Here is a 24,977-nt window from a genome sequence, read left to right as displayed (position 1 = left end):
ATGCGAGCAGCTATCGTCGGATCATCAGGATGGAATGAGAGGTAGAGTTGAGTGTCATCAGCATAGCAGTGATATGAAAAGCCATGTTTCTGAATGACAGAACCTAGTGATGCCATGTAGACAGAGAAGAGAAGTGGTCCAAGAACTGAGCCCTGAGGCACCCCAGAAGTTAGATGTCGTGACTTGGACACCTCACCTCTCCAAGATATCCTGAAGGACCTACCTATCTGAGAGGTAAGACTCAAACCACTTGGAGTGTGGTTCCTGAGATGCTCTTTGCCAATAGGGTTGACAGGAGGATCTCAATACAAGTGAATGTGTGATAGAATGAATATATATATATATATATATATATATATATATATAAAAACACACAGATACACACACACACACATACACACACAAAAGGTTATTTATTTTAATTTAATTATTATTTTTTAGTGTTTTATTATCAATTTATGTAGACAAAACAGTATAATAGTATACTTTATCAGTTATAGGTCAAAACATGAAAATAATAATAATATTGGCCTGCTGCATCAACCAGAATTTTAAAACTGGTACATTCCTAATTAGATTTTCGATGATATTCAAAAAAAAAAAAAAAGAATATATATATATATATATATATATATATATATTTACTCAAAATGCTGTCATTATTTACTTACCATGTTGTTCTAAACCCAAAGGAGATATTTCAAGGGTATTCATGTCATTCTTCTCCATACAAAAGTAGGCCGTGTCCAGCCATTGATAGGATAGGTCATCCCCAAATAAAATGTCATTATTTACTCACCCTCATGTTGTTCTATGGCTTGCTTTCTTCCATAGACACACACACACACACACACAAATAAATAAATAAATAAATAAATACATAAACTAAAAATAAAATAAAATAAAAAAGAATCATGATTTTTGGACCAGCTTTTATAATTATAATTATTTCATTCCAAAATAAATAATTAAATGAAACTAAAACTAATGAGTTTGACCATAAAGACATCCATCTGGAAATGAGTCTGGATCTTGACAATGTTTTCACCCATTGAAATTAATCAGTTTCAGAGTAGTTTTTGACAATTAGATTGTAAATGAGGGTTAAATCTGCTCATAACCTTTAGACTGATATTTATGATATTGTTTGATTCTTTGGACTGTGGTTGGTACAATGCACATGATGTGATTGCCATATCTGCTATATTTATTATATTAGCTATATTAAAGTTGGCCTGTTTGGTTATAGTGTATTAGGAAAAGCTTAACACTTACAGCAACAAACTGATTGTTCTCAAGTTTGATGATATCCCCCACTCGTACATTCATCCATTTCTCATTCTGCAATCTGAAACAGATTGTGTTTGTTCCATCACAAATCAGTTTTTATTTCCTAAACATCTCTTAAAGCAGTTACAGTTCAATAATTGTATCTCAACAGCAAGAGATACAGCAGGAAATGCTGATACGTGGCATAAATGCACTTACTTTCCTTTGATGAGTACCTGAGACTGCCGGGTGTTGACTTGTTGATCACTTTTATGGCGGAACTGAAATCCAAAACAGATCAATCACAGCAAACATCAGCTCAGCTTATTTCAAGCAGCCCACATTTCTTTGTAAACTCAGTGTTCAGAGTCATAAAGATCAACAGGACTAGAGTAGATTCTCACATAGTCATCAGTAGCATCTTTGACAGCTGTGATAGCCAACACCAACACCAAAGGCACAATGGTGGTGAACCACGAAAGAGAGGAGATTTCTGGAATTAACTGGAACACACAACAGTGTTAGTGTTGTACAACATTAAAGTGATAGTTCACTATTCTGTCATCATTTATTCTTGCTTCTGTGGAACACAAAAGATGTTTTGGACTATTTTTGTCCTTACAATCAAAGTAATTTTTGGCCCAAAAAAGTAATTTTTCACAATATCTTCTCTTGTGTTCCACAGAAGAAAGAAGGTCATACAGGTTTGGATTGACATTTTCAGTTTCAGACATCACAGATCGTGATTTTTTTTTGTCACTTTTAATTAGGAACCATGAAATTCAGGATCACATTTATAAATGAGGCTCCAGATTTATCTTCAGTACACTGGTCTTGTAATTTCACAAGTGACCTTAAAAGGCTGGCAAACCTGCAGTATCAGCAGAACTAGGAAGTAGGCGTTCGCAAAACGTTGAAACTGTTCGAACAAGTTAATGGGCAGGAAGGTGAAAACGTTGTATTTTGCTGTCTTGATGCGATTGTCCTGGGGAAAAAAATGATACAGATAAAACAAAATTATAATTTTGATTTAACAGAAGTTGACCAAAGTTTGGGTAAGATTTTTTTGATGTTTTTGAAAGAAATCTCTTATATTTGATCAAAAAATACAATAAAAACAGGAATAATGTGAGATTTTATTACAATTTAAAACAAGTGTTTTCTATTTGAATATATATATGTAATTTATTCCTGTGATGTCTCTTATACTTACCAAGACTGCATTAATTTGATCAAAAATAGAGCATAATCAGTAAAATTGGAAATTTTATTATCATTTAAAATAATTGTTTTCGGTTGTAATACATGTTAAAATTTAATTTATTCCTCTGATCAAAGCTGGATTTTCAGCATCATTACTCCAGTCTTCAGTGCCACATGATCCTTCAGAAATCATTCTAATATGCTGATTTGCTGCTCAAAAAAAACATTTATTATTATTATAAATATTGAAAATACTTATGCTGCCCAATATTTTTTATTTTTGATGAATAGAAAGTTCAAAAGAACAGCATTTATTTGAAATATAAATATTTTATTACATTATAAATGCCTTTACTGTTCCTTTTGATCAATTTTGTTAATTTTTTTTAACAAACAAAATCTTGCTGACCCCAAACTTGAAATTTGAAATGAACACACATTATAAATTCAAATGTCCCTGTTCACAAAACATGAACAGAATGAATTCATCTGCATATTAATGCAAATCCATTCAGATATGAACCGATCGACATACAATGGTATAATCCATACATAAATACATTCTGGTCATATTTCACAAACAAGCCCAATGAGTTAGTTCTTAAAATGAAATGTAAAAACAGGCTGTCACATTATGAAATCATTATGATTTGTTCTAATAGTAAAACATCAGCAGTACATCACTTATTTAAAAAAAAACACGTCATTTTAAAATAAAAGACATTAACAGACTTACAGCATAACTGAACCTCTCATTGTAGTCGCGATCGTTGGCTCGAACATGTCGTTCTTCCTCTACAGTGGAAGAGAAGTTTAGTTTAGTAAACTATTAGTAAGACCAGAGGCATCATCAAGTACATTTCCATAAAAAAAGCCACAACAGTTGTGAACTTTCATAACAACATGCACCCAAAACCAAAATCCTTATCGTGTATCTCAATTCCAGTATCTGTTTGTCCACTAAACCGATACTCCTCATAATCTCCTCTTACTCCATTTCTAAGGAACCATAAATGGGCTCGATATTTTCCAAAACCACTAACAGCGCCGTCCCGAGAGCGATGTCTATGAGATCATCAGTGAATATCACTCAGCAAACGAGGGAAGTAAAAATAGAAAGAGTGTAAGTGAGAAGCTATCAAACGTCTCCTGGAAGACATTTCCATAGATGTAATCCAGCTCTTCCAGTATACATCCCCCGTTTATCGTCTCGCCCTCCCAATCCCACAAGTCCTTGCAGCTCTACCTTGTCCAGGTGATTTTGAGCATGGGTTCCAACCTCCTCTCCATGGTACTAACATCCATAGCCATTGCAGGGCCATTGCCTGTTTGCAATGTCATTCTTGGAGCAGCACAAACAAACGTTCAGGCATTAGATTCAACTCTAACTTCACAGAGTCATTAACAAGACAGTCAAAGCATGAAATGCACAGTCTGAGGTGTCTGCTTTCTGTTGGGCAGCTAGGTTTGTGGTATGTAGCAGCCGTCGCCTGCACTTGTCTGTGATTGCGAGAGATTGTCTCGCCTGTGGAATTTCATCGCCTGCAGGGCTTATGCTTATTAGCACAAAGCTACTCCTAATCATTTACCAGCTCTTCACTCAGGAGTTAGTGAAGCGTCTGGCATTATAAACACAGGTCTTGCAATTGGAAAAGCCCAGAGAAATTTTTCATGCTCTGAAGTTGATCTTTCATTTTTGGGTAATTAAAAAGGTTTTACAAATAAAGGTATAAACAGCACCGTTGTGAAAATCAATAAAATGAGATAACGACCCTGACATATTAGTCTTTAAGAAAAATCTGTTGTATTCTGGATTCAACATGGATTCAATGTTAAGAACTATATAATTTCATTTAAATTATAGTTTAGTATATTTATGTTAATAATAGTAATATTTTACATGCTTACCGCACCAGTCCTGTGAATAGCGCAGAGTAGCTCAGAAAATTTGGGGGGACCTGATGAGAAAAGTGTGATTACGTATGAAATCTTTAGACTGTGGTATCTTGCCAGAACAGAGCACAGTTTAATACATTGTTCTGAAACATATGAGATTACTGGAGGCTTTTTGAGAAACATCAGGAGACTAAAGTCTCCATTTGCTCTCCATTTAATTTTTATTGCTGTCTAAGAAGCACTATAAGGTACAAAACAGGGCCTTGTTTTTTTTAACAAATGGTCTTTGAAAGCAGGTGCTAACCATCAGAAAAACACCGGAGGTCAAACTAAATTTCTTATATTAGGTTTATAATTTTTTCAACCCTGTTACTGTTTACATTGTCTAAATACGTTTAAAACCCCGATTTTGTCATTTTCTAACAAAAAACATTAAACAAAGAATTTGCACCAGAATTTGCAACAGGGTGAATGTAGGATTGTTATCGTTAAAATTATTTCTACAGTAAATTTAAGAAAAATATTTGTTGCTTATTTTTTTCCTTACAATAACTCGAACACTTGCAGCATGGCATATTGCATCCTCAACACACAATGTGTGATTCAATAGTTGAACTCTCTGAACTCCAGGACCTACTGTTCTACTGTACAACATGGGCGATGTTCTTTGTGTTACTGTAACATCACGGTGATGTGAAACATTAATCATTACAACATAATCCATCTGAATCGATCCAAATTTGGGAATCTGGGTTTGGATCCAGTTTATATTTTTGCTGAGGGTCACATTATATCACAGACCGAATAAGCTGGCTGGAGTTGTGTTGCACTGCAGTCACAGCACTCACTCCAGACTTTCCTCAAGTATTGCTAAAACGTCACGCTCACAGCCAAAAGACCTGAAGAGGAACTGGAACTACACAAGACTTACCAAATGAGTGAGACTCTAGACGAAATCCCACACTGTTTGTGCTTCTGACAGCAATAATGATCAAACTAACAATTGCCTGGTGGACAATAAGATGGTGAAAAATCCTATTACACTGAAGGAGGGACCTGAGCCACATCTACAGAACTAAATATATAAGAATCTTAGGGTAGACTATTAAGCAACCACCCAAAACACCCTAGAAACTGCATAGCAACATGCCACACTATAGCAGGGGAATGGGGGAAAATATTGGGAAAAATTGTTTAGTTTAGTTCTTGTTTAGTTCTGTTTTACTCAGAATTCGATTACAGGTTTTAACAGGAAAACCACAGAATCTTTACCACAACTTCAAGAAAATCACTTCTACATTTTTTGGTTGAGCAAGGTGACTCAGACAAGACGCAGACAAGGAGAGTAACTTCTTTTCTCAAAAAGCTACTAACCAGTCAACCTTTACCAGAGTAGCCTGGTAAATCATTTATGCATTAGTTTTTATTGGTTCGTTGACTGCTATGGCTTTGTGAAACATGAGAATTGTTTCCTCATTTAGCTCAGGTGCTACAACCGTCATCAACCATTAATAATTGAACAGTTTCCACACCCAGAGATGCACCAGATGAGTTTACACTCTGTTCCCACATTTGCCCCCAGCACACAAATTGCGCATAAGGTATAAAGTCACATACAACTTCCCTTATGTGAATGCTTAATCCCAGAGTATTTTCTGTTTTTACAAACACTTAAGCGCAAAGTATTCTTAGTTTTTAATGCAAACACTCAAGCCAAGAGTATTCTTCACTTTTTACAAACCTTTCAGCCCAGTGTTTTCTTGTTTTTTTTACACAAACTCTTAAGCACAAAGTATTCTTTGTTTTTTTTACGTGAACACTTAAACCCAAAATTATTCATCGTTTTTTACGCAAACACTTGAGGCCATAGTATTCTTCAGTTTTTAAGAACACTCAAGCCCAAAGTATTGCTTGGTTTTTACATGGACACTTAAATCCAGAGTATTTTTTGTTTATTACAAACACTTAAGCCAAAAATATTCTTTTCTTTTTATGTAAACACTTAATCATAGAGTATTCTTTGGTTTTTAAGAACACTTAAGGCCAAAATTATTCCTTGTTTTTTATGCAAATACTTAAAGGGTTAGTTCACCCAAAAATGAAAAATAGCCCATAAATTACTCACCCTCAAGTCATCCTAGGTGTATATGACTTTCTTCTTTCAGACGAATCCAGTCGGAGTTATTTAAAAAATTGTCTTTGATCTTTCAAGCTGTTTAATGGCACTCAGCGGGTGTTGCAGTGCTTCAGTCCAAAAGAAGTTAAATAAAAAGTGCCCATCCATAATAAAAAAGTGTCTCACACGGCTCCGGGGGGTGAACAAAGTCCTCCTGTAGCGAATCGATGCATTTTTGAAAGAAAAATAATTATATTTAAAACGTAATAATAATCTATTTAATCTCGCTTGCGCTCACTGTCGTAAACGGAAGCAGTTCCGGGGGAATGACGTATGAGGTTGGCTTTGCGCCGCTCAGAAGTGACGCACGCGGAAGCGCAGCGGAGAGATCAAAACAAAACAACGGTCACTAATTAGAAGTACAAAACAAGGATTTGTAAAAAAGAATGTCAGAGGATTTCGATATAAGCCAAGAGGAGACTGGTTTTCCTTTGCTAAAGTAAGGAAACTTTGCTTCCTTTGCTCCTGTTAACAAACGTTGGTTTTCACGAGACTCACCGGCGCATGCGCAGCGCTGACCTCATACGTCATCAGCCCGGAGCTTCCGTGTACAACTGTTGGCGCAAGCTAGATTAAAGTGATTATTACGTTTTGAATATGGATATTTTTCTTACAAAATGCATCGATTCGCTACAGGAGGCCTTTGTTCACCCCCCGGAGCCGTGTGAGACACTTTTTATTATGGATGGGCGCATTTTATTTAACTTCTTTTGGACTGATGCACTGCAACACCCGCTGAGTGCCATTAAACAGCTTGAAAGATCAAAGACCATTTTTAAAATAACTCCCGACTGGATTCGTCTGTAAGAAGAAAGTCATATACACCAAGGATGACTTGAGGGTGAGTAATTTATGGGCTAATTTTCATTTTTGGGTGAACTAACCTTTTAAGCCCTGAGCATTCTTCATTTTTTTACGAACACTAAAGCCCAAAATTATTCATTGTTTTTTATGCAAATACTTAAGCCCTGAGCATTCTTTGTTTTTTACGAACACTTAAGCCCAAAGAATTATTTCATTTTTACACTGACACTTAAGTACAGAATACTGAATTTTTTGCTTTTTACGCAAACACTGAAGGGCAAAGTATCCTTTGGTTTTTATGAACACTTAAGCTCAAAGTATGCTTCAGTTTTTTTTAACACTTAAGCCAAGAGCATTCTTCTTTTTTTATGCGAACGCTTAATAAAAAAGCTGTAAAAGCTTTTACAAACACTTAATGCCAAAGTGTCCTTTGCTAGAGTTGCATACAGCACGCATTACGTAAATTGAATCTATTTCTCTCCAGAATTATGACTGATAAAATGTTTTTGTTGTTTTTGTTAAAACTAGAGTAGAGATGCAGACTATACTAAAGGGAGGTAAGTTTTTCATTCTAGCATTTTAGTGGACAAAAATTTAGATCCTGTAAATGAAATGCGTACATCTGCTAAATGTTTATTTTTTCAAATTAGTGCATTAATTAGTGAATTAAAAGGTACATTAGCATGACATTGGCTAAAGTCACAAAACTTTTGGTTCTAATTAATTTGTAACAGTTAAAGTTGGCTTCCCTCTTTTGAATTTGCACAAGGGCTCCTTGACAAACATTTCAGCAATTATGGAAATTACAGTACAAGTGCGTTACAGTAGAAAGGGCATCCACAAAATGTTTAAATGACCTCGGTGACTAATACACGGAGGCGTGTGTATTCTTCCTGTTTGTGTACTTGACCACTTAAACAGTAACAAAAAAAAGTCAACAGTCGGGCAACAATCTTACAACACAGCCAACTTCTCACTTTCAATATTAGCGTATTACACCAGCTAGGCTCAACACAACGCTCAACACACAAGAAAAATACCTGCAGGTCTCACGCTCATGTCCCCTCAGTTATGAGCACTAGCATGTAAGTGATCTCCATCCAGTCGGCCAGATCATGTTTTTAAAAAGATAGAATACTGAACTGCCTCTGCCGCCCAAGGGCAAGAAACGATCTGTGGTTTATACAAGGTCAAAGAGGCAAAACTTTACGTCACTGGCAGATCCGTTACCTTTTCCTACCCATAATCACACACACAAATACGTAGTGCACTTCACGTAAGCATCCCTATAGCAGCAAAGCATCTGTGTTATCTCTGTGGACCAGCAGATGAGAGTATAAAGGAACAATGAGTGATGTCACAGGAAGAGAATACAAACTGTCCCTTCTTTTTAAAATATTAATTAACTATTTCTGAGGATGGAAACCAGTTTGATTTGTTTATGTGCAAGTGAAACCGAGAGCAGCAGCAACAGTCACACAAGGAGGGTGTCATCAAGGTTTCTAGGCAACAAGACCTGAGAAGAGCAGAAGACCTCAGCTCAAACACATGGCGTCGCTGAATCCTGGAGCTAACAATAAACATATTAAATGCAGAACTTCAGCACTGACTAACAGAGCAGGTCTTTTGTTCAGCAGCATCTCATCTGGTGAACTGAAAACGCTGTAATTATCTGGTTGTTTGTGGTGTCTACACTTGATCATGTGGCTGGGTGTCAATTTAGGTTACTGTTAAAGAGAAGTAACTGCCCAAGAGAAAGCATCGTATTTCACCCCAAATCAAATGAAAAAAGTATATATATTGCAAATTTATAATATATAATTTCTAATAGTGCTGGGCGGTATACCGGTTCATACCGAATACCGGTGTTTATTTTTGTTATGATATGAATTTTTAAAATACCGCAATACGGTGTGTCACTTGAAAGGGGTCCCTTTTCACTGTTGCACTGTGGTGAGGGAACAGCTGTATGTGTTACTAAGCGTGAAAGTTCCGAAACTGAAGCTGTAGAACTAATAGAACGTGATGACAGAAGAACTCATCCACAATATCCACATTGACCGCCACAATCTCTCAATCAGTAGAAAATATGGTTAACACCCGGTCATGCATGAAAAAAAAATACCGTCATGTATCGTGAAACCGGTATAATTTTGAAAAATACCGTGATATACATTTTTGGTCATACCGCCCAGCACTAATTTCTAATACATAAAAAAATATATAATTGCATTTTGTTTATTATTTGTATTTTTTTATTTTATTTTTTGCATTGTGACTATATTTTTAATGACAACTAAGCATTTTTTTTTTTCGGAATTCCCATTATTCTCAATAGTGATTTTCATTACTGTGATAATAATGCAATTTTTTAAATAAAATAAAAATAAATAAAAATTGATTTAATCAGCATAAAAAAGTGTTTTTAATTAACATGCGTTTTGTTGCATCATGGCAATTTACTTGTCTTGAAAATAATGTGACAAAAATTTGTTTTTATGCTTATGTTGTAATTATTTCTCAACAATTACTTAAAAAAGTTCAATAAATGTTAAATGTAAAATATATTCACTGCTAGTGTTTATGTGGTTTTAGACATTTGTCCATTTCCTTTGTTTTTGTTCAGCAACTGCACTAACCAATGCGAACGTCCTTCTTCCAAATTGCCATAACATCAGGCCATCTTCGACGAGTCCTACGGGTTTCTCTGCAAAACATGCCAGGAAAACAAGCGTGAGTCAAACAGCACGTTTCCACTGAACACCATGTAACCTTCCTCATAGAAACGCCTAGATTTCATTTAGCTGATCTGAAGATTATATTGATAGTGATTTTATACAAAGAGGCCGTGACATCCCAACAAAACACTTTCCTATAAAGCCATAATGTAATTCATAAATGCTTGTTTACTTGCATTGGGAAGCATATCAGCTGATCAGCTAGAGTCACACAGCGCAGTGTAATTGTCTTTTAAAGTAGCACAGAGTGCTCGCTGTTTTTAATGTCTGACACACACACCGTGTCTCTTCCCCCACACCGTCCTAATGAGACCCCAGCGGAAACCCGTCAGGTCTCTGGGAGCACACTCGCTCCGCGGGGAACACTGCAGTAAACACAGGTGATCCCGCTGCAGTGTCCTGCCATATGCTGGCTTCGCATGACAAAACCATTCGTGGCCGATACAGAGAGGGCTTCTATAGGTGGGACATTATACTGAACGTAGCTGTGAAAGGGATGTAAGCTTCTCTGATTTAGTGTGTGGGAAGGTTTGTTGAAAATAAACGTGACTTGGAAGACCCCAGCAGCGCACACTTTGGATTTCTTCCTTTTTATAAACACCTGATACTGTACATATCATCAGCTCATTAATAAAGGCTGCAGAACTATAATAAGGATATACTATAATTATCCAAAGTGTGCAGTGTTTGGCTACTCCAGGACCACTGGTTTAATAGAAATCAAAACTGAAAGTCTGTAAGCAGTAGAAGCATCTGACATACTGACCCAACATTGACTGCAGAGCTCCACGGACCAAAATAAATGTGACTGTAGACTCTCATATATTGACAGTCATATCCTCTGTCTATCAATAAACCTGCAAGGGAATGAAAGTATAGAATATATTTTGGGAAAATACTATGGAATTAAATTGAGATTTGCCAAATATGGATCCATATTACATAACACATGCCAAAGAAACAAAAAATATAATATATATTTTTTTATTATAATGAATCATTATTTATTATATATTATTTTAATGTAATAAAACAAAAAAAATATATATTTTACCTATTGTGCTACATAAGTATATACAATAATTATGTTTATTAATATAATTATTATTATTGTTGTTGTAGTTGTTATCACATAGTTATGCACAACCAACAAACTACACTAGATCCATTATTATTTAAATAAAATATATTAACCTATAATTTTAACCTACATTTATTGCTATATAAATATATTAATAATAATTAGCATTATTATTGCTATTATTATTATTGTTGTTATATACTTATGGATTACCAACATATTACAACATAGATATATTTTAAAACACAATTTTTACCCACATTTACTGTTATATAAACATAAATATATTTAAAACAATAAAAACAACAACAATTATTATTATTATATACTTACATATTACACATATTACACTAGATATACTCTAAATACAATTAAATGACATATTAGATGTTAAATTAAATATATATATATATATATAATTTATTTTAATTTATATCTCAATTAGATTTAAATGTTATATTTATTTGCAATATTTAGTCATGTTTATATTTACAACATTTTTAATTACAATAAACCTTGAGAATACACTATCTAGTACCATTATTCGGTGTCTAAACAGACAAATTAGTCAGACCCAAGGTAAAAGATCTCCAATAATGCAAAGCCTGTAGTCAATTAGTCAGCCTTAAGTGGCACATACAGTGGATGTAAAATAAGATCGATGATTACAATGAATGGACATCTTATATAAAAGATTTGCTACAGAATGCAATAACAAGGCACTACTGTGCCACTGAACGACAAGCAGCCCGCCAGACAGTCATCTCTGCTATAACGCTCATAACTGCGGTGTATCATTCTCTAGCACTACAGCACGATCCACTATAAACAACAGACAGACAGCGCTCACCGAAAACATGCTCCATCCATTCATCTATGGCTCTGCTACGAAGGCAGGGTGGAGAAACGCGTCCATGAGAAATTAACGACAGAAAACACCGGACAGTTGCCTAAATCTGCCTCCTGTTCACTCGCGCTCGAGCTCTGTCGCACGCACACACACAAACAAACGAGCTTACAGCGCAAAACAACAAGCAGTGAAGAAACATATATTTATACTATACATCATATAATATAGTATTCAATTATTAATAGGCCTATAAATATATTTAATATTTTAATATCACCGTTAATACACTAGTCTAGGTTTACTGTTGTTATATATAAGTAAAAAATCCTGACGTTAAATAATAAAAAAAAAGTAAAATTCACTATAAAAAATAAAATAATGGTTAATTTGTTGTCTGCTTTTAACATTTACTGTATACAACATTAATGGTATCGTTAAATGCTAGAATATTAATTCCAACGTAATAAAGCGTGTGATGGGACTACTGGGAACGTATTTCAATACTTTTTTGGTTTTGTGTAAAAATAGAACTGTGTAGATTTATTACATTTATAACAACAAATAACTTCCTCTATCTGAGATTAAATTAATTAGTATGTTTAAGTGAAATTAATTATGTAATTTTATTTGTGTTCAGCAGGCTATAAAGAGCGCTGTAATGCTTGATAATAACCAACGCAGCAGCTTTGAGGCAAATGCAATGGCGACACCTTCTGGACGATTCTGGCGGCATGATATTAACTCGTGTTTGCTTGGTGTACACCCGTGCAAAGTTCTCAACGTATGTACTACACTGAAAACATGCATGGAGGGCTATAAAATCATAATTATTCTAAATAACGATTTATGACAGGCCCAAATTGCACTGCCTGTCGAACAATAACGTCAAACCGAGCAGAACCAGGAAAACAAACCGCAGCAGCTCTACTGTTACTGTACACTGCCATACACTGACAGTGGCGAGAGTTACAGCACAGTTGCAGTGCTTTGACTCTGGTAAGACCTGATCTCACTCCAATTCTGTTTAATATGTGTCAGAAACAAGGATTTGCTGTTATATCGTGCATAAGGAAATGGTATACACGCAGCTCTCTATTTGCAATTTGACTACACATGTAGCCTACTGTACACAGCAAACTGTAAATGTAAATATAATGATCGCAGAAGTCCAACGTGTTATGTACTCACCTGCATTTCCATGCTTATATGTTATTGTTGGGGATATGAATCAAGAAGGGGTGTGTAGTCATTGACAATACAATGTCATTCTTTACAACTAAGTTAGCTAGCTAGACAACATTTTAGGGCATTTAACCTCAGAAACGGCTGTTTTGACCTGCTCACTAAATTATTGGACACAGTGATGTTCAAAATGCCTAGGAAGGTTGTTCACCAGGTTTTGAGGCAAAAAACTAAAAATGAAAAAAAAAAAATGCTGCCTAGGTAGACTGTGAGACACAATGATGCCCACAATGTTGTCTAGGTAGGCAGCTCAATAGGTTTTGAGCCACATCCTCATAAAATTGCAGGGTATCATGACTCATCTTTAGTTTAACTGTCAGATGTGTTGTGTAGGCATGATAGGAAGTCATATGTTTTTGACTGTGTACCACCGTGTTTGAGGTCTCGCTCTCAACACACAGAGGACAGTTCTGAAAAGAAAAAGGTGAGTAGATACATGCAAGCCCTAAGATTTCTAAATTTAGCCTATTATTTTCATTCTTTCAATTTTTTTTTAAGATTAAAGTACATTTGCAGTTTGACTATTTCAAGTACGCAGTTGACTTGAGATAAAAAAAACAAAAAAAAAAAGGCTTTTGAGAACCTGTCGTCACAACCCTGCTAAAGTTAAGACCTTTATAATTTTATATGTACAGAGGTACATATTTATGTATATATCCATGGCCACAAATTAATACATTGTATTAAATAACTCATGATAATATTTGTTTTTATATCTGTTCACATGTCATGTACAGGGCTTATATTTATGTGCTGTCTTTGATGAATATGCTCACTCCTTTTTAAACTATACAAGAGTTCATGATTATTGTTTATTTTTTTATTTAATACATTTCTTTCACATGGCAGCTTGTTCGTCTGTGCTTGTTTTGCTGTTGGAACATATTTTATCCTACAATTCAGAATTTTTTCTTGCAGTTGAGTTTATATCTCACAATTGTGACTTTTTTTCTCAGAATTCTAAAATTACGTATCTCATAATTGCAAAATATAAACTCAGAATTGTAAGATATACTATATTAGTATAGAAAAGAGTCTATTGAAAATACAAGTCCTTTGAAATTGCTGGGAAATTTTGTGGCGTCAGTAATGTTGCGTAATAGGATATTGCACATTATATTGAACAATGAAGGTGTGTCATTATAAAATAGTCAAACTCAGAATTGTGAGATATAGGCTAAACTCAGAATTGCGATATGTAAACTCCATAGCAGAAAGTGTAAAATGTAATATAAAAATATATATTTTTAACATAAATGTATCTATATCCATTCTTTATTATGCACTGTGGTCGTTGCAAAGATTATTTTTGGCTATAACTTGTTTACATATTTCCCTTCTCTGGTTTCCTTACAGAATCACACACCATGGCAGGCCAACTACACCCACCGCTGCTGCTGTCCAGGCAGTGCTGCAGAGTCTTCTCTGTCATTAACTCACAAATTCACACCAGCTCTGGGCTGGCCGCTAAGGACCACTACAAAGTTCTTGTGCTAGGTGGTGGGAGCAGTGGCATAACGATGGCCGCACGTATGAAAAGAAAGGTCGGCGCTCAAAACGTGGCCATCGTGGAGCCTAGTGAGGTATGCTGCAGCAGAGCATTTATAGCTGAACTGCCCCTTTAAGAGACCCCTATTGTGCCTGGCTGTTCTTGAGGCGTCACGCACGTCACATGCTGGGATTCAGGTTTAAAAAATTCCTGTTTAGTGTTCACTGAAGGGACATGTACAATAACTGTTCAAATGTTTTGGGGTCTGAATGATCATGTGACACTAAAGACTGTAGTAATAGCTGCTAAAAATTCAGCTTTGAATCACAGAAATAAATTACATTTTAAAATATATTAAAATAGAAAACAGTTATTTTAAATTGTAATAATATCTTATAATATTACTGTTTTTACTGTACGTTTAATAAATAAATGCAGCCTGGGTGAGCATGAGAGACGTCTTTCAGAAATATTAAAAAATCTTACGGACCCCAAACTTTTGAATTTTTGAGGTACATTATTTAAAAACCTTTGCACTGTTTCCTCAATGTTCAACATTACATCGAATGCACTTTTGAGTCCAGGTGCATTACTATCAGCCGATATGGACGTTAGTTGGTGCAGGGGCCAAAAGTGTCGCATCTTCTGGACGATCAACGGCGAGTGTGATTCCATCAGGGGTGACATGGGTCAAATCCAAAGTGGCAGAATTTGATCCTAAGAACAACACTGTCCACACAGACTCTGGGAAAAAGGTATTTAGGTTGATAGTTAGCAATTAATGTGTCTCAGAGTGTCATTAGCATTAGTTTTGAAAAGACTCTATTGAAAAGAGAAATCCTTTGAAATTGCTGGGAAATTTTGTGGCGTCAGTAATGTTGCGTAATAGGATATTGCTCATTATATTGAACAATGAAGGTGTGTCATTATAAAATAGTCATTGCTGATATGAAGTAACATGAACATGTTGCAGAATTTGAAGGAACATCATGTTATTATTGTTAAATTGCCACATGATCTGGAACGCTCACTTTAATCAAACTTAACCCAGCTTTAGTATTTTTTATGATGTAACTGTTAACTTCTTTTCTTCTCTCAGATTTCCTATGATTATCTGATTGTAGCTCTTGGCCTTGAGCTGCATTATGAAAAGGTATGTTATGAATGTCATTAATAGACTAAACCTTAACTGTATGTAGTGAATGCTTTGACTGGGAGAAGCATTTTTGGCTCCTGTAGTTTTATTATTAACACAGCTTGGGTGTGGTGTTATTGCCGCATCAGTCCAGAGGAAGTGTCCAATCTGAATGTACACTCTTAAAAATAAAGGTGCTTCAAAAGGTTCTTCACAGCGATGCCATAGAAGAACCATTTTTTGTTCCACAAAGAACCGTTCAGTCAAAGGTTCTTTAAAGAACCATCTCTTTCTTACCTTTTTATAATCTGAAGAACCTTCTTTCGCCACAAAGAACCTTTTGTGAAACAGAAAGGTTCTTCAGATGTTAAAGGTTCTTTATGGAACCATTTAGACAAAAAGGTTCTTCTATGGCACCGTGAAGCACCTTTATTTTTAAGAGCGTAATGTTAATTACATTTGTCTACCAGACTTGATAACAAAGTTCAAGTTAAATAACATTTAAAACTTTATTCTTTATGGTCATACCTGACATGACACTACATGCAAAGAAATATTTAACAGTATCTGTTTTCAAAGAGTGAAATGTGGAACAAGATAACTCTGAATGAGTTTTTCTGTCGCTTTGGTGCATTTCTCAAATCAGAAATGAAATTCTCAAAACTACTTGTTCAACCTCCATATCATCTAGTCACTTGTGCACATCATATGTGCACGTTTCTCTTTCTTTTGAACAAGTTACGATTGCTTTGGTACATTCATGCAACTGATTATGTAAATTTGTCTGCGGTTTCCTACATTATCGGTTGTTATTGTCACGTTGCTCAAAATGTAGTATATAGTTCTCTGTGCAATAGTCTTACCCCTTAAAACATCTATTCATTAGTTCATCGTATAAGTCATTCAATGCAAAATGATTGATCTAGTTGTCATAAACTGTCAAGCATATTTTCTACACTTTTCTAATAGACTTTTTGTAAATTCGCCATGAACTGTGCAAGTGAATCTTGACTTTCACTAATGAAGAGAATGTAGATCAACCAATGACAAACCAGTTCTCATATAGACAGAGGACAACACAAGAGTTACAAATTCTGACAATGGAGTTTCTAATTGTGTATTTTCGCCTTTGTGCCCAGTTCTCTTTTTCTTTTCTGTATCACAATGACATTGTTATGTGTGTGTGTGTGTGTGTGTTTTGTCAGACCACTAGTAAAAGTGTAACTGTGAATCCTATTCAGTCTCTTTCAATCAATATCCCACATACAGTACTTTTGAAATGGATATATGGCATACAGAAGTGCAGCCTTCTACAGTAACTGTCATCCAAACTGTTGCCATAGTTTACAGCAGGTAATACTAACAGTGCAGTGTTATATTGACAACATGACTAAGCATTTTGGCTGTCTTGTTTGTGAACAATGACACAAGGACTTTTCATTCTGATGGCACTGATATGTTTATTGACATAAATACTTACTTTCTGAGAGATGAACTAAAGATTTTGAGTAAGTTACAGGCTTTTGCAGTTAATCCATTGTGTGGTGCTGTTTGTACGAATTGTTTTGAGAAAGGCACATACTTCTTTGCAAATATTAAGGATGCACCAAAGCGACTGAGAAAAACTGTAATAAAACCAAAGTTAAAAATGATCCTGACTTAACAATTTCTTGTGTGAGGTTTGATGAGATTTTCTTCTCAAAGTTGTCAATCTAATTGATTTCATTCTGCTGATTACAGATCAAGGGCCTGCCTGAAGGGTTCGAACATCCCAAAATCGGTTCAAACTACTCTGTGAAAACAGTGGAAAAGACATGGAATGCCTTGAAGAACTTTAAGGAGGGCAATGCTTTGTTCACCTTCCCAAACACTCCCGTCAAATGTGGAGGAGCTCCTCAGAAAATCATGTACCTCTCTGATGCCTTCCTGAGAAAGGTTCATTCTTAATCTTTGAAATCCCCCAAAATTTGTTACAATCATGATTTTATGTATAAATATACTGTAATATATATAATATATATATAATCACCTTTTATTTATACACTTACAAAAATATGTTGTTACTATATTTTTGGACATGTATGATAGTAATACCATGATTCTTGGACAAATACCATGATAAAACCATATTTTTGGCCATATATCATGGTGACACCAAGTATTTTGGACATGTATCATGACAATACTGTGTACTGTGGACACGAACAAGTGGTAATACCATGGTAATACCATGTTTTTTGACCATATATCATGGTAACACCATTTATTTTGTACATATGCGTACCATGGTAATACCTACATTTTGTGGACTGAAATCAATGTTTTTGAGAAACAAAGGTAATAACCAGAAACAAAGGTAATAACATATTTTTGGGCATATGTCATGGTAACACCATGTATTTTGGCCATGTACTATGGTAATACCATATTTTATACATTAAAAGAGTAATACTATGTTTTTGGCCACATATCATGGTAAAACAATATACCATGGTAATACCATATTTTGTGGACGGAAATAAAGGTAATACCATGTTTTGGCCATATATCATGGTAACACCAATGTATTTTGTATAATGGCAATACCATTGTAAAGGAATCTGTTCTCTGTAGTTAGGTGGAATGCTAGTCCACTACGGAACTCCAGCAAGAAGTGCGACAGGAGACAGATGGTTGTTCAATGGTTTATATCTTCAGGATGTGTCACTTTACATCATCCAGCATTGTACAGTTCTTAAATTAACAGAGGTGGCAAGTGTGGTTTAGTCTGAAATAAACAAATAAAATATCAGAATCCGTCTGTATACAGTAAACAAACATTTACCTCAGTATACATCTTCTCTATTCAATAATATTAAATACCACACGATAAATGGCGCTAAAATATGCATGTAAATAACGTGTGCAGAATTCTCCAAATTCTGTATACTGAACTACAATATGCACCTATGACAACAATCAGACTGGCAGTGGCAACATTATTGCAATATGACAGGTAAAGAAAGATAAATTAACTTACGTTCATGCACGCACATTTACCACTCATTTGAAATAGCGGCAGAGAAATGAAACTGAAAGTAAACTGAAACCGCTCTGGCGGACCGCCTTCAGCGCTCTGTACACGCACAATTACGTCATACGCACGTTGAGGAGACTACCCTTACAAATGAATAAGGAATTTCGTACAACCATGTTTTGTTTACATGAACAAGGGTAATTGCATGTTAATTGGGCATATATCATGGTAAAACCATGTTTTTGTTTGTGTACCATGGTAATACCATGAAATTACTCAAAGTAGCTTGGAGTACTATGTAAATACCATGGTGAATATGGTAATAATTCAGTACCAAAATATTAACATGGTACTGCCACAGTACATTTACAACTCAATAATACTGAAAAGAAATGACAATATTTTTTAAACAATGTTTTTTTTTTAGACAGGAAAAAGGTCCAAAGCCAACATTATTTATAACACCCCCTTACCAAAGCTGTTTGGGGTCAAGAAATACGCTGATGCCTTGTGGGAGATTGTGAAGAAGCGGGACCTTAACATAAACCTCAGGCACAACCTCATCGAGGTCAGGGCCGACAAACAGGAAGCTGTTTTTGAGAATCTGGACAAACCTGGGGAGACAGAGGTTTACAAGGTAGCCGTTGTTAAATTACACAAAAACATCTTTAGTTCTGTTAAGCAGTAGTTTGAGTGTCTCACGTACCCTTCGTGTTGGTCATAGTATGAGATGATCCACGTCACCCCTCCGATGGGACCTCCTGCAGTGCTGAAAGGCTCCTCGCTGGACGATGCGGCTGGCTGGCTGGATGTAAATAAGAACACTCTTCAGCATAAGACTTACGCCAATGTATTTGGTATCGGAGACTGCACCAATCTACCCACGGCCAAAACAGCAGCAGCTGTAGGTAAAACACTGAAAAAACGTTAGGTTACTTGCGTAACCCCGGTTCTCTGAGAACAGAGCGAGGTATCTCACTATGGGAAACGCCCCAGGCATGATAGACTATGGAAGCACCAATTACACCACGTCTGTCCGAAGGACGGACCAATCACAGCTCATGACAAGGAGCCCACCCCCTCCCTCTATATATGGCTGGGATCCCCGAAAACGGTATTCTAAGCACGCTCTTCCCCCGTGTTATGCGAGTAGGGAAGCTTGGTGAGATACCTAGCTCTGTTCTCAGAGAACCGGGGTTACGCAAGTAACCTAACATTCTCTTTCAAACAATCGCTCCGTATCTCACTATGGGAATGAAATAGCCAACTCCCGAAACGCATGCTTTCCGAAGCCGCCGAACAGACCCGGCAAGAACGAAAGATAACCTTTCAATTCTCCAAAGAGCCAACATTGAGAACTGCATGAGCCATAGAAGGCGCAGTGGCATCCAGACGGTAAAATCTGATAAATGTATGAGGGGAAGCCCAGCTTGACACTACACAAATATCTCCTACCGAAATCCCCTTAAACAATGCCCAAGAGGTAGCCATACCCCTTGTTGAATGAGCCCTTAAGCCCGCTGGGGAATGAAGACCCATAGATGTATAGGCCAATTCAATCGCCTCCACCATCCAATGGGAAAGGTGCTGTGAGAAGATCGGCTTACCCTTACATTGAGTGGCCCATGAAACGAATAACTGATCATTCTTCCTGAACGATCGTGTCTTGTTTACATAATAGCGTTACGCTTGTACAGGACACAAAGCGTGCAACTTCCGCTCCTCCTCCAAAGAAAAAGGAGGGGGTAAAAGGTACGCAACTCCAAAGCAGAGCAGTTATAAGCTGAATCACTGACTTTGGGAACGAAAGCCGGGTTAGGCAGCAACGTAACCTTGCTGTCATCCGGACTAAAATCCAGACATGCCCGATGAACCGACAAAGCGTGTAACTCACACACTCGCTTAGCTGAGACTAAAGCAAGTAGTAAGACCGTTTTTAGAGATAGGAGATTAATATCAACACTCTCCAGAGGTTCAAATGGGGCCCGAGTTAAAGTATTCAGAACCATGGACAAGTCCCATGACGGGACCAGATGCTTAGATACTGGTCTCAAACGCTTCACCCCCTTCATAAAACGGCATATAAGAGGGTGCCGTCCAACTGAGACTCCCTCGAAGCCTACATGACACGCCGAAATAGCAGGCAGGTAAACTTTAATAGTAGAAAACGCTCTCCCATTGTTCATTAAGCTTTGTAAAAAGCAAAGTACATCACTCACCGTGCATTGAAACGGAATAACTCCTTTACGAGTACACCAGTCCTCAAACACACGCCAATTTAACCCTTTACGGGCCAGACCCAAAGATCGACTCGTTCCGGGTGTGGGCTGCTACCCATCGCTGGGAGGCTCTCATTTTCAGCAAACCTAGCGGGACCACGGACAGCGACGAAGCCATCATGCCCAAAAGGCAGAGACAGGTCCTGAACGATACCAAATTTCCCTTGCAAAACTGGGCCAGGCACTGATAAAACGCCATTATCCTCCTTTCCAAGAGCATAGCGCAGTATGCCACAGAGTCTATTCGTAAGCCCAGATACTCTATCTCCTGAGATGGAATCAGCTGGCTTTTGGCATAGTTGATTCTGAACCCCAGACTCGTTAGATGAGACGTGAGCATCTCTGTGTCCTGTTCCGCGCGCTTCCGCGAGTGAGCGCAAATCAGATAATCGTCCACTTGAGATCGACCACGGTGAGCCAATCGTCCCGACGGATTGTGCGCATGAGAGCTGCAACTGTGAGCATCTTGAATTTGTACTTCCTTAAGTGCTTGTTTATTGCACGCAGGTCCATTATTGGGCGCAAACCCCCGTCTTTCTTTGGAATTAGAAAATAACGGGAGTAATAGCCTTTCTGAGTTTCCCCCACTGGAACTCGTCTTATTGCTCTTTTCTCTAAGAGGGAGGATATTTCTGCTTCTAGCACCCGAGCTGAATCCCCATTTGCTACAGATGCTATGACCCCGTTGAAAAGAGGGGGTTTTACAGCGAACTGAAGCCTGTAACCCTTGGGAGGGAAGAAAGATCCCGTGGGGGAGAGGGTTGGACCACCTTTGTCGAAGGAGGGACAGAAGATAGAACCGGATCGTCTTTAGAAGATGCAGCCACCCGAAGCCTTCTTTCCAAGATCCTGGCCGGCATTACACGACAGTGCGAGCAACTCTCGGCATCCGCCAGCACGGCCTGAGCGTACTTAACGCCCATGCACGTGATACACATCGGATGCGAATCCCTGCCCGAGATCATAAATCCACAAACTGCTGGACACGAGCGCGAAGGGACATCCTTCCCTTTCTCCGCTGTGACCTTGGACCCCGACATGGTGAGTAGAATAATCTTAGCTCGCCTTAACGCGTTAGCTAGAAGAAGAAAAAACTTGAGCAGAGAATCCACAACAGATTTTAACTCCACTGCGTTCGGCAACGTCTACCTTGACGGTACGTTTGTGAACTGAAGCAGCGCAGAACAGGTGCTGAAGGAAAGTCTTCTCGGGGAAGAGAACAAGAATGCCGTTTTCGGGGATCACCGCCATATATATAGGGAGGGGGTGGGCTCCTTGTCATAAGCTGTGACTGGTCTGTCCTTCGGACAGACGTGGTGTAATTGTTGCTTCCATAGTCTATCATGCCTGGGGCATTTCCCATAGTGAGATACCGAGCGATTGTTTGAAAGAGAACGTGTTTCTTTACACCCTATCTTTTTATGTTTTTTTTCTGGGATAGGGAGAACGAGATAAGTCCCCCTGCTCATTAAACCTTTTCTACCTAATTATCACTACTCATCAGACAGGTCTAGAACCTGCTTCAGTCGTTTTCCACCATTAAACAGTGGTTACTTCCCCATTAATTGAGCTGATTTTCATGGTGAGAGAGAGAGCTGTTAGTGCTTGTTTTATTGAAATGAGAATAATCTGTGACTATAATCTTCTACAGCTGCGCAGTCTGCAGTACTCGACCGAACTGTCAGCAGAATTCTGAAGAAACAGACACCGGATAAGATAGTAAGTATGTTTAAGGATAAACATTAATGTGGTTTACCACTGTTTGCTCCTCCAACCTTATTTCCTGTGTTGCCTGAGTGTGCACCACCAGGGGGCGTAGTGTTAACAAAACAATTTCTGTGTTTGGAATGAAATAAGCCAGTGATATTTTTTGGAATAAGTGATATTTTAATAATTAGTCAAGATGGAGACTGCAAAAACAAATTTGGCTGACATTCTGGTTCATTTCTCACACTGTAAAGGGAAAATTAAGTCCAGTGCATTGTGGGATAGTTTTCCACACAGGGTACTCAGCGTGTTGTATACTGAACAGTTTTGGCATATTTGGTACTGTGGGTCATGTGGTTGTCCTACACATACTGAAAATATTAAAAGTATGCACATTATGCATGCCTATTACAGAAACAGTGCAAGTAACATGGTGGCATGCTGTTCCAAAATAGCTGTTTTCTTTATATAACTACACAAAAAAGTAGCAAGTACATTCAAATGTACGTAAATAATACATACATTCATTCATTCATTAAATTACAGATATATACTAATAAATATTTAAAATGTCATCTTTCAAAATAAGCAAAATATTACACATTGAATAATAATCTCTAATATTAAATAGTAATTGTTTTGTGTATGTTGCAGTATGATGGCTACACCTCCTGCCCACTGGTTACAAGCTACAACACAGTGATCTTGGCAGAATTTGATTATGACGGGCAGCCGCTGGAGACCTTCCCTGTGGACCAGAGCAAAGAGAGCAGGGTCATGTACCACATGAAAGCTGATTTCATGCCTCTTTTGTATTGGCATGGACTTCTCAAGTGAGTCCCGATCATGTACTGATTTCATAACTTTCTGATTACAAGCCTGATATTAATTTTTTCTCTTCCTATTTTGTTTTTCTTCCTCAAATTAAGGGGACTTTGGGGAGGCCCAGGACCATACCGGACCATCATGCATTTGGGAATGAAATAGAACAAACTTTTATTTGGGAACAAAGCAAAAATTTATTCTTTCTCATTATCAACAAGTTTCTCTTAGATGGTGCTTGATTTACTCAAGTGAATATCCAGAGATGCCTGCTTTTAAATATAGTTTGCTAGTTTTGTATAATTTCCCATTACAGCGCTATGTAATAATTCTGGCTCTGGCATAATTGTTGGCAGGCAGACAGGCAGGCAGGCCCCAAGAAGCCATGGTTTACAGTGAATTTATAACAGCTAAGGGGGTTCTAACAACGAGGCTTATTGCTTTTATAAAACGGTTAGTCCATATACGTAGTAAGGTTTCACAGAATAAAACAGAGCAAATAAAGTGTAATGATATTAATAAAAACAGTATTCTTCCAGCAAACAATGTAGTTCCTCAGAAACAGTTGTGGTTGCAATGCTAAATGACTAAATGTAACAAAGTGGTTGCAGAGCAACACACAGAAGTAAACAAAGGTGTATGTTTGTAGTAGAGCCCGACCGATATATCGTTTTGCCGATATGAGCCTGTTGTCGATATATCGGTATCGGCGAATATGCCGCCGATATGAATTTTTTTTTACAGAATATAACTCAGATAAAATGCTTGAAATGGTGTAATTACTTTCCAGCAGAGCGCGCTCCATTGTTTGCTACTGGCGACCTGGCGTTCAAGAACGACCCAACCCTAGCGGCGTGGCGAATCCGCACCAATTTCGGAGGATCCCTTCAGCTCAAGGAACCCTCTCGAACGCGAATCGAGTGTATGTCTAGAGGCCTGCTTTCGAATGAGACCACCCCCGCGTCGACAGCCCCCGGGGTTCGGGAGTTACGGGTGGTTAAATTGCTTCTTTTCCATTTTGCATGTACTTGTACTTTTACTTTCAATACTTAAGTACGTTTAAGATAAAAAAAGTGATGAAGCTGGTATGTGTTTGCACAAGCCACGGTTAAGATAGCTGACTCCACTGTGATGTGACCCCCCCCCTCCCTCTCTCTCTCTCTCTCACACGCGCGCGCACGCACGCACGCACGCATGCACACACACACACGATGCGCAAAACTCCGCATTTGAACAGTCAATAGCAAATACTTAAACTAATAACAAAACA

At 37.4% G+C, this 24,977-nt stretch overlaps 2 protein-coding genes across 8 annotated transcripts in view; one reads left to right on the top strand and one right to left on the bottom strand.

The window, feature by feature from the left end:
• Window positions 1–12,145, bottom strand: part of LOC107688930 (probable phospholipid-transporting ATPase IM) — a 32,881-nt gene extending 20,736 nt beyond the window's left edge. For 3 of the 4 annotated variants that reach the window (XM_016486771.1, XM_016486773.1, XM_016486772.1), the window contains exons 1-7: window positions 12,018–12,145; window positions 9,988–10,055; window positions 3,209–3,267; window positions 2,141–2,254; window positions 1,674–1,772; window positions 1,489–1,550; window positions 1,276–1,348 (exon numbers count right to left, since the gene is read on the bottom strand). In XM_016486771.1, the coding sequence (XP_016342257.1) occupies window positions 1,276–1,348; window positions 1,489–1,550; window positions 1,674–1,772; window positions 2,141–2,254; window positions 3,209–3,267; window positions 9,988–10,055; window positions 12,018–12,037 (495 nt within the window). In that variant the 5' untranslated portion in view covers window positions 12,038–12,145. Of the gene's footprint in view, window positions 1–1,275; window positions 1,349–1,488; window positions 1,551–1,673; window positions 1,773–2,140; window positions 2,255–3,208; window positions 3,268–3,718; window positions 3,949–9,987; window positions 10,056–12,017 lie in introns of those variants that run through there. The other variant, XM_016486774.1, reaches the window with a different exon arrangement.
• Window positions 12,146–12,946: 801 nt separating this feature from the next.
• On the top strand, window positions 12,947–24,130 carry LOC107688928 (sulfide:quinone oxidoreductase, mitochondrial-like). 4 transcript variants are annotated; one of them, XM_016486768.1, is made up of 10 exons: window positions 12,947–13,013; window positions 14,616–14,842; window positions 15,333–15,503; window positions 15,848–15,901; window positions 17,624–17,818; window positions 19,327–19,536; window positions 19,624–19,807; window positions 22,830–22,897; window positions 23,540–23,718; window positions 23,815–24,130. In XM_016486768.1, exons 2-10 carry the CDS (start codon window positions 14,627–14,629, stop codon window positions 23,870–23,872), a joined length of 1,335 nt encoding a protein of 444 aa, XP_016342254.1. In that variant the 5' UTR covers window positions 12,947–13,013; window positions 14,616–14,626; the 3' UTR covers window positions 23,873–24,130. The 4 variants fall into 4 exon arrangements, with proteins under 4 accessions (XP_016342254.1, XP_016342253.1, XP_016342255.1 ...); XM_016486767.1 differs by lacking the exon at window positions 12,947–13,013 and adding an exon at window positions 13,585–13,683; XM_016486769.1 differs by lacking the exons at window positions 12,947–13,013; window positions 15,333–15,503 and adding an exon at window positions 13,585–13,683.
• Window positions 24,131–24,977: the final 847 nt, after the last annotated feature.

This window comes from Sinocyclocheilus anshuiensis, unplaced genomic scaffold (assembly GCF_001515605.1).
Source record: "Sinocyclocheilus anshuiensis isolate Anshui unplaced genomic scaffold, SAMN03320099.WGS_v1.1 scaffold1062, whole genome shotgun sequence".
In the NCBI taxonomy this organism is placed as follows: domain Eukaryota; kingdom Metazoa; phylum Chordata; class Actinopteri; order Cypriniformes; family Cyprinidae; genus Sinocyclocheilus; species Sinocyclocheilus anshuiensis.
The sequence above is the reverse complement of the archived record's forward strand: the minus strand, read 5'-3'. Positions and strand labels throughout refer to the sequence as shown.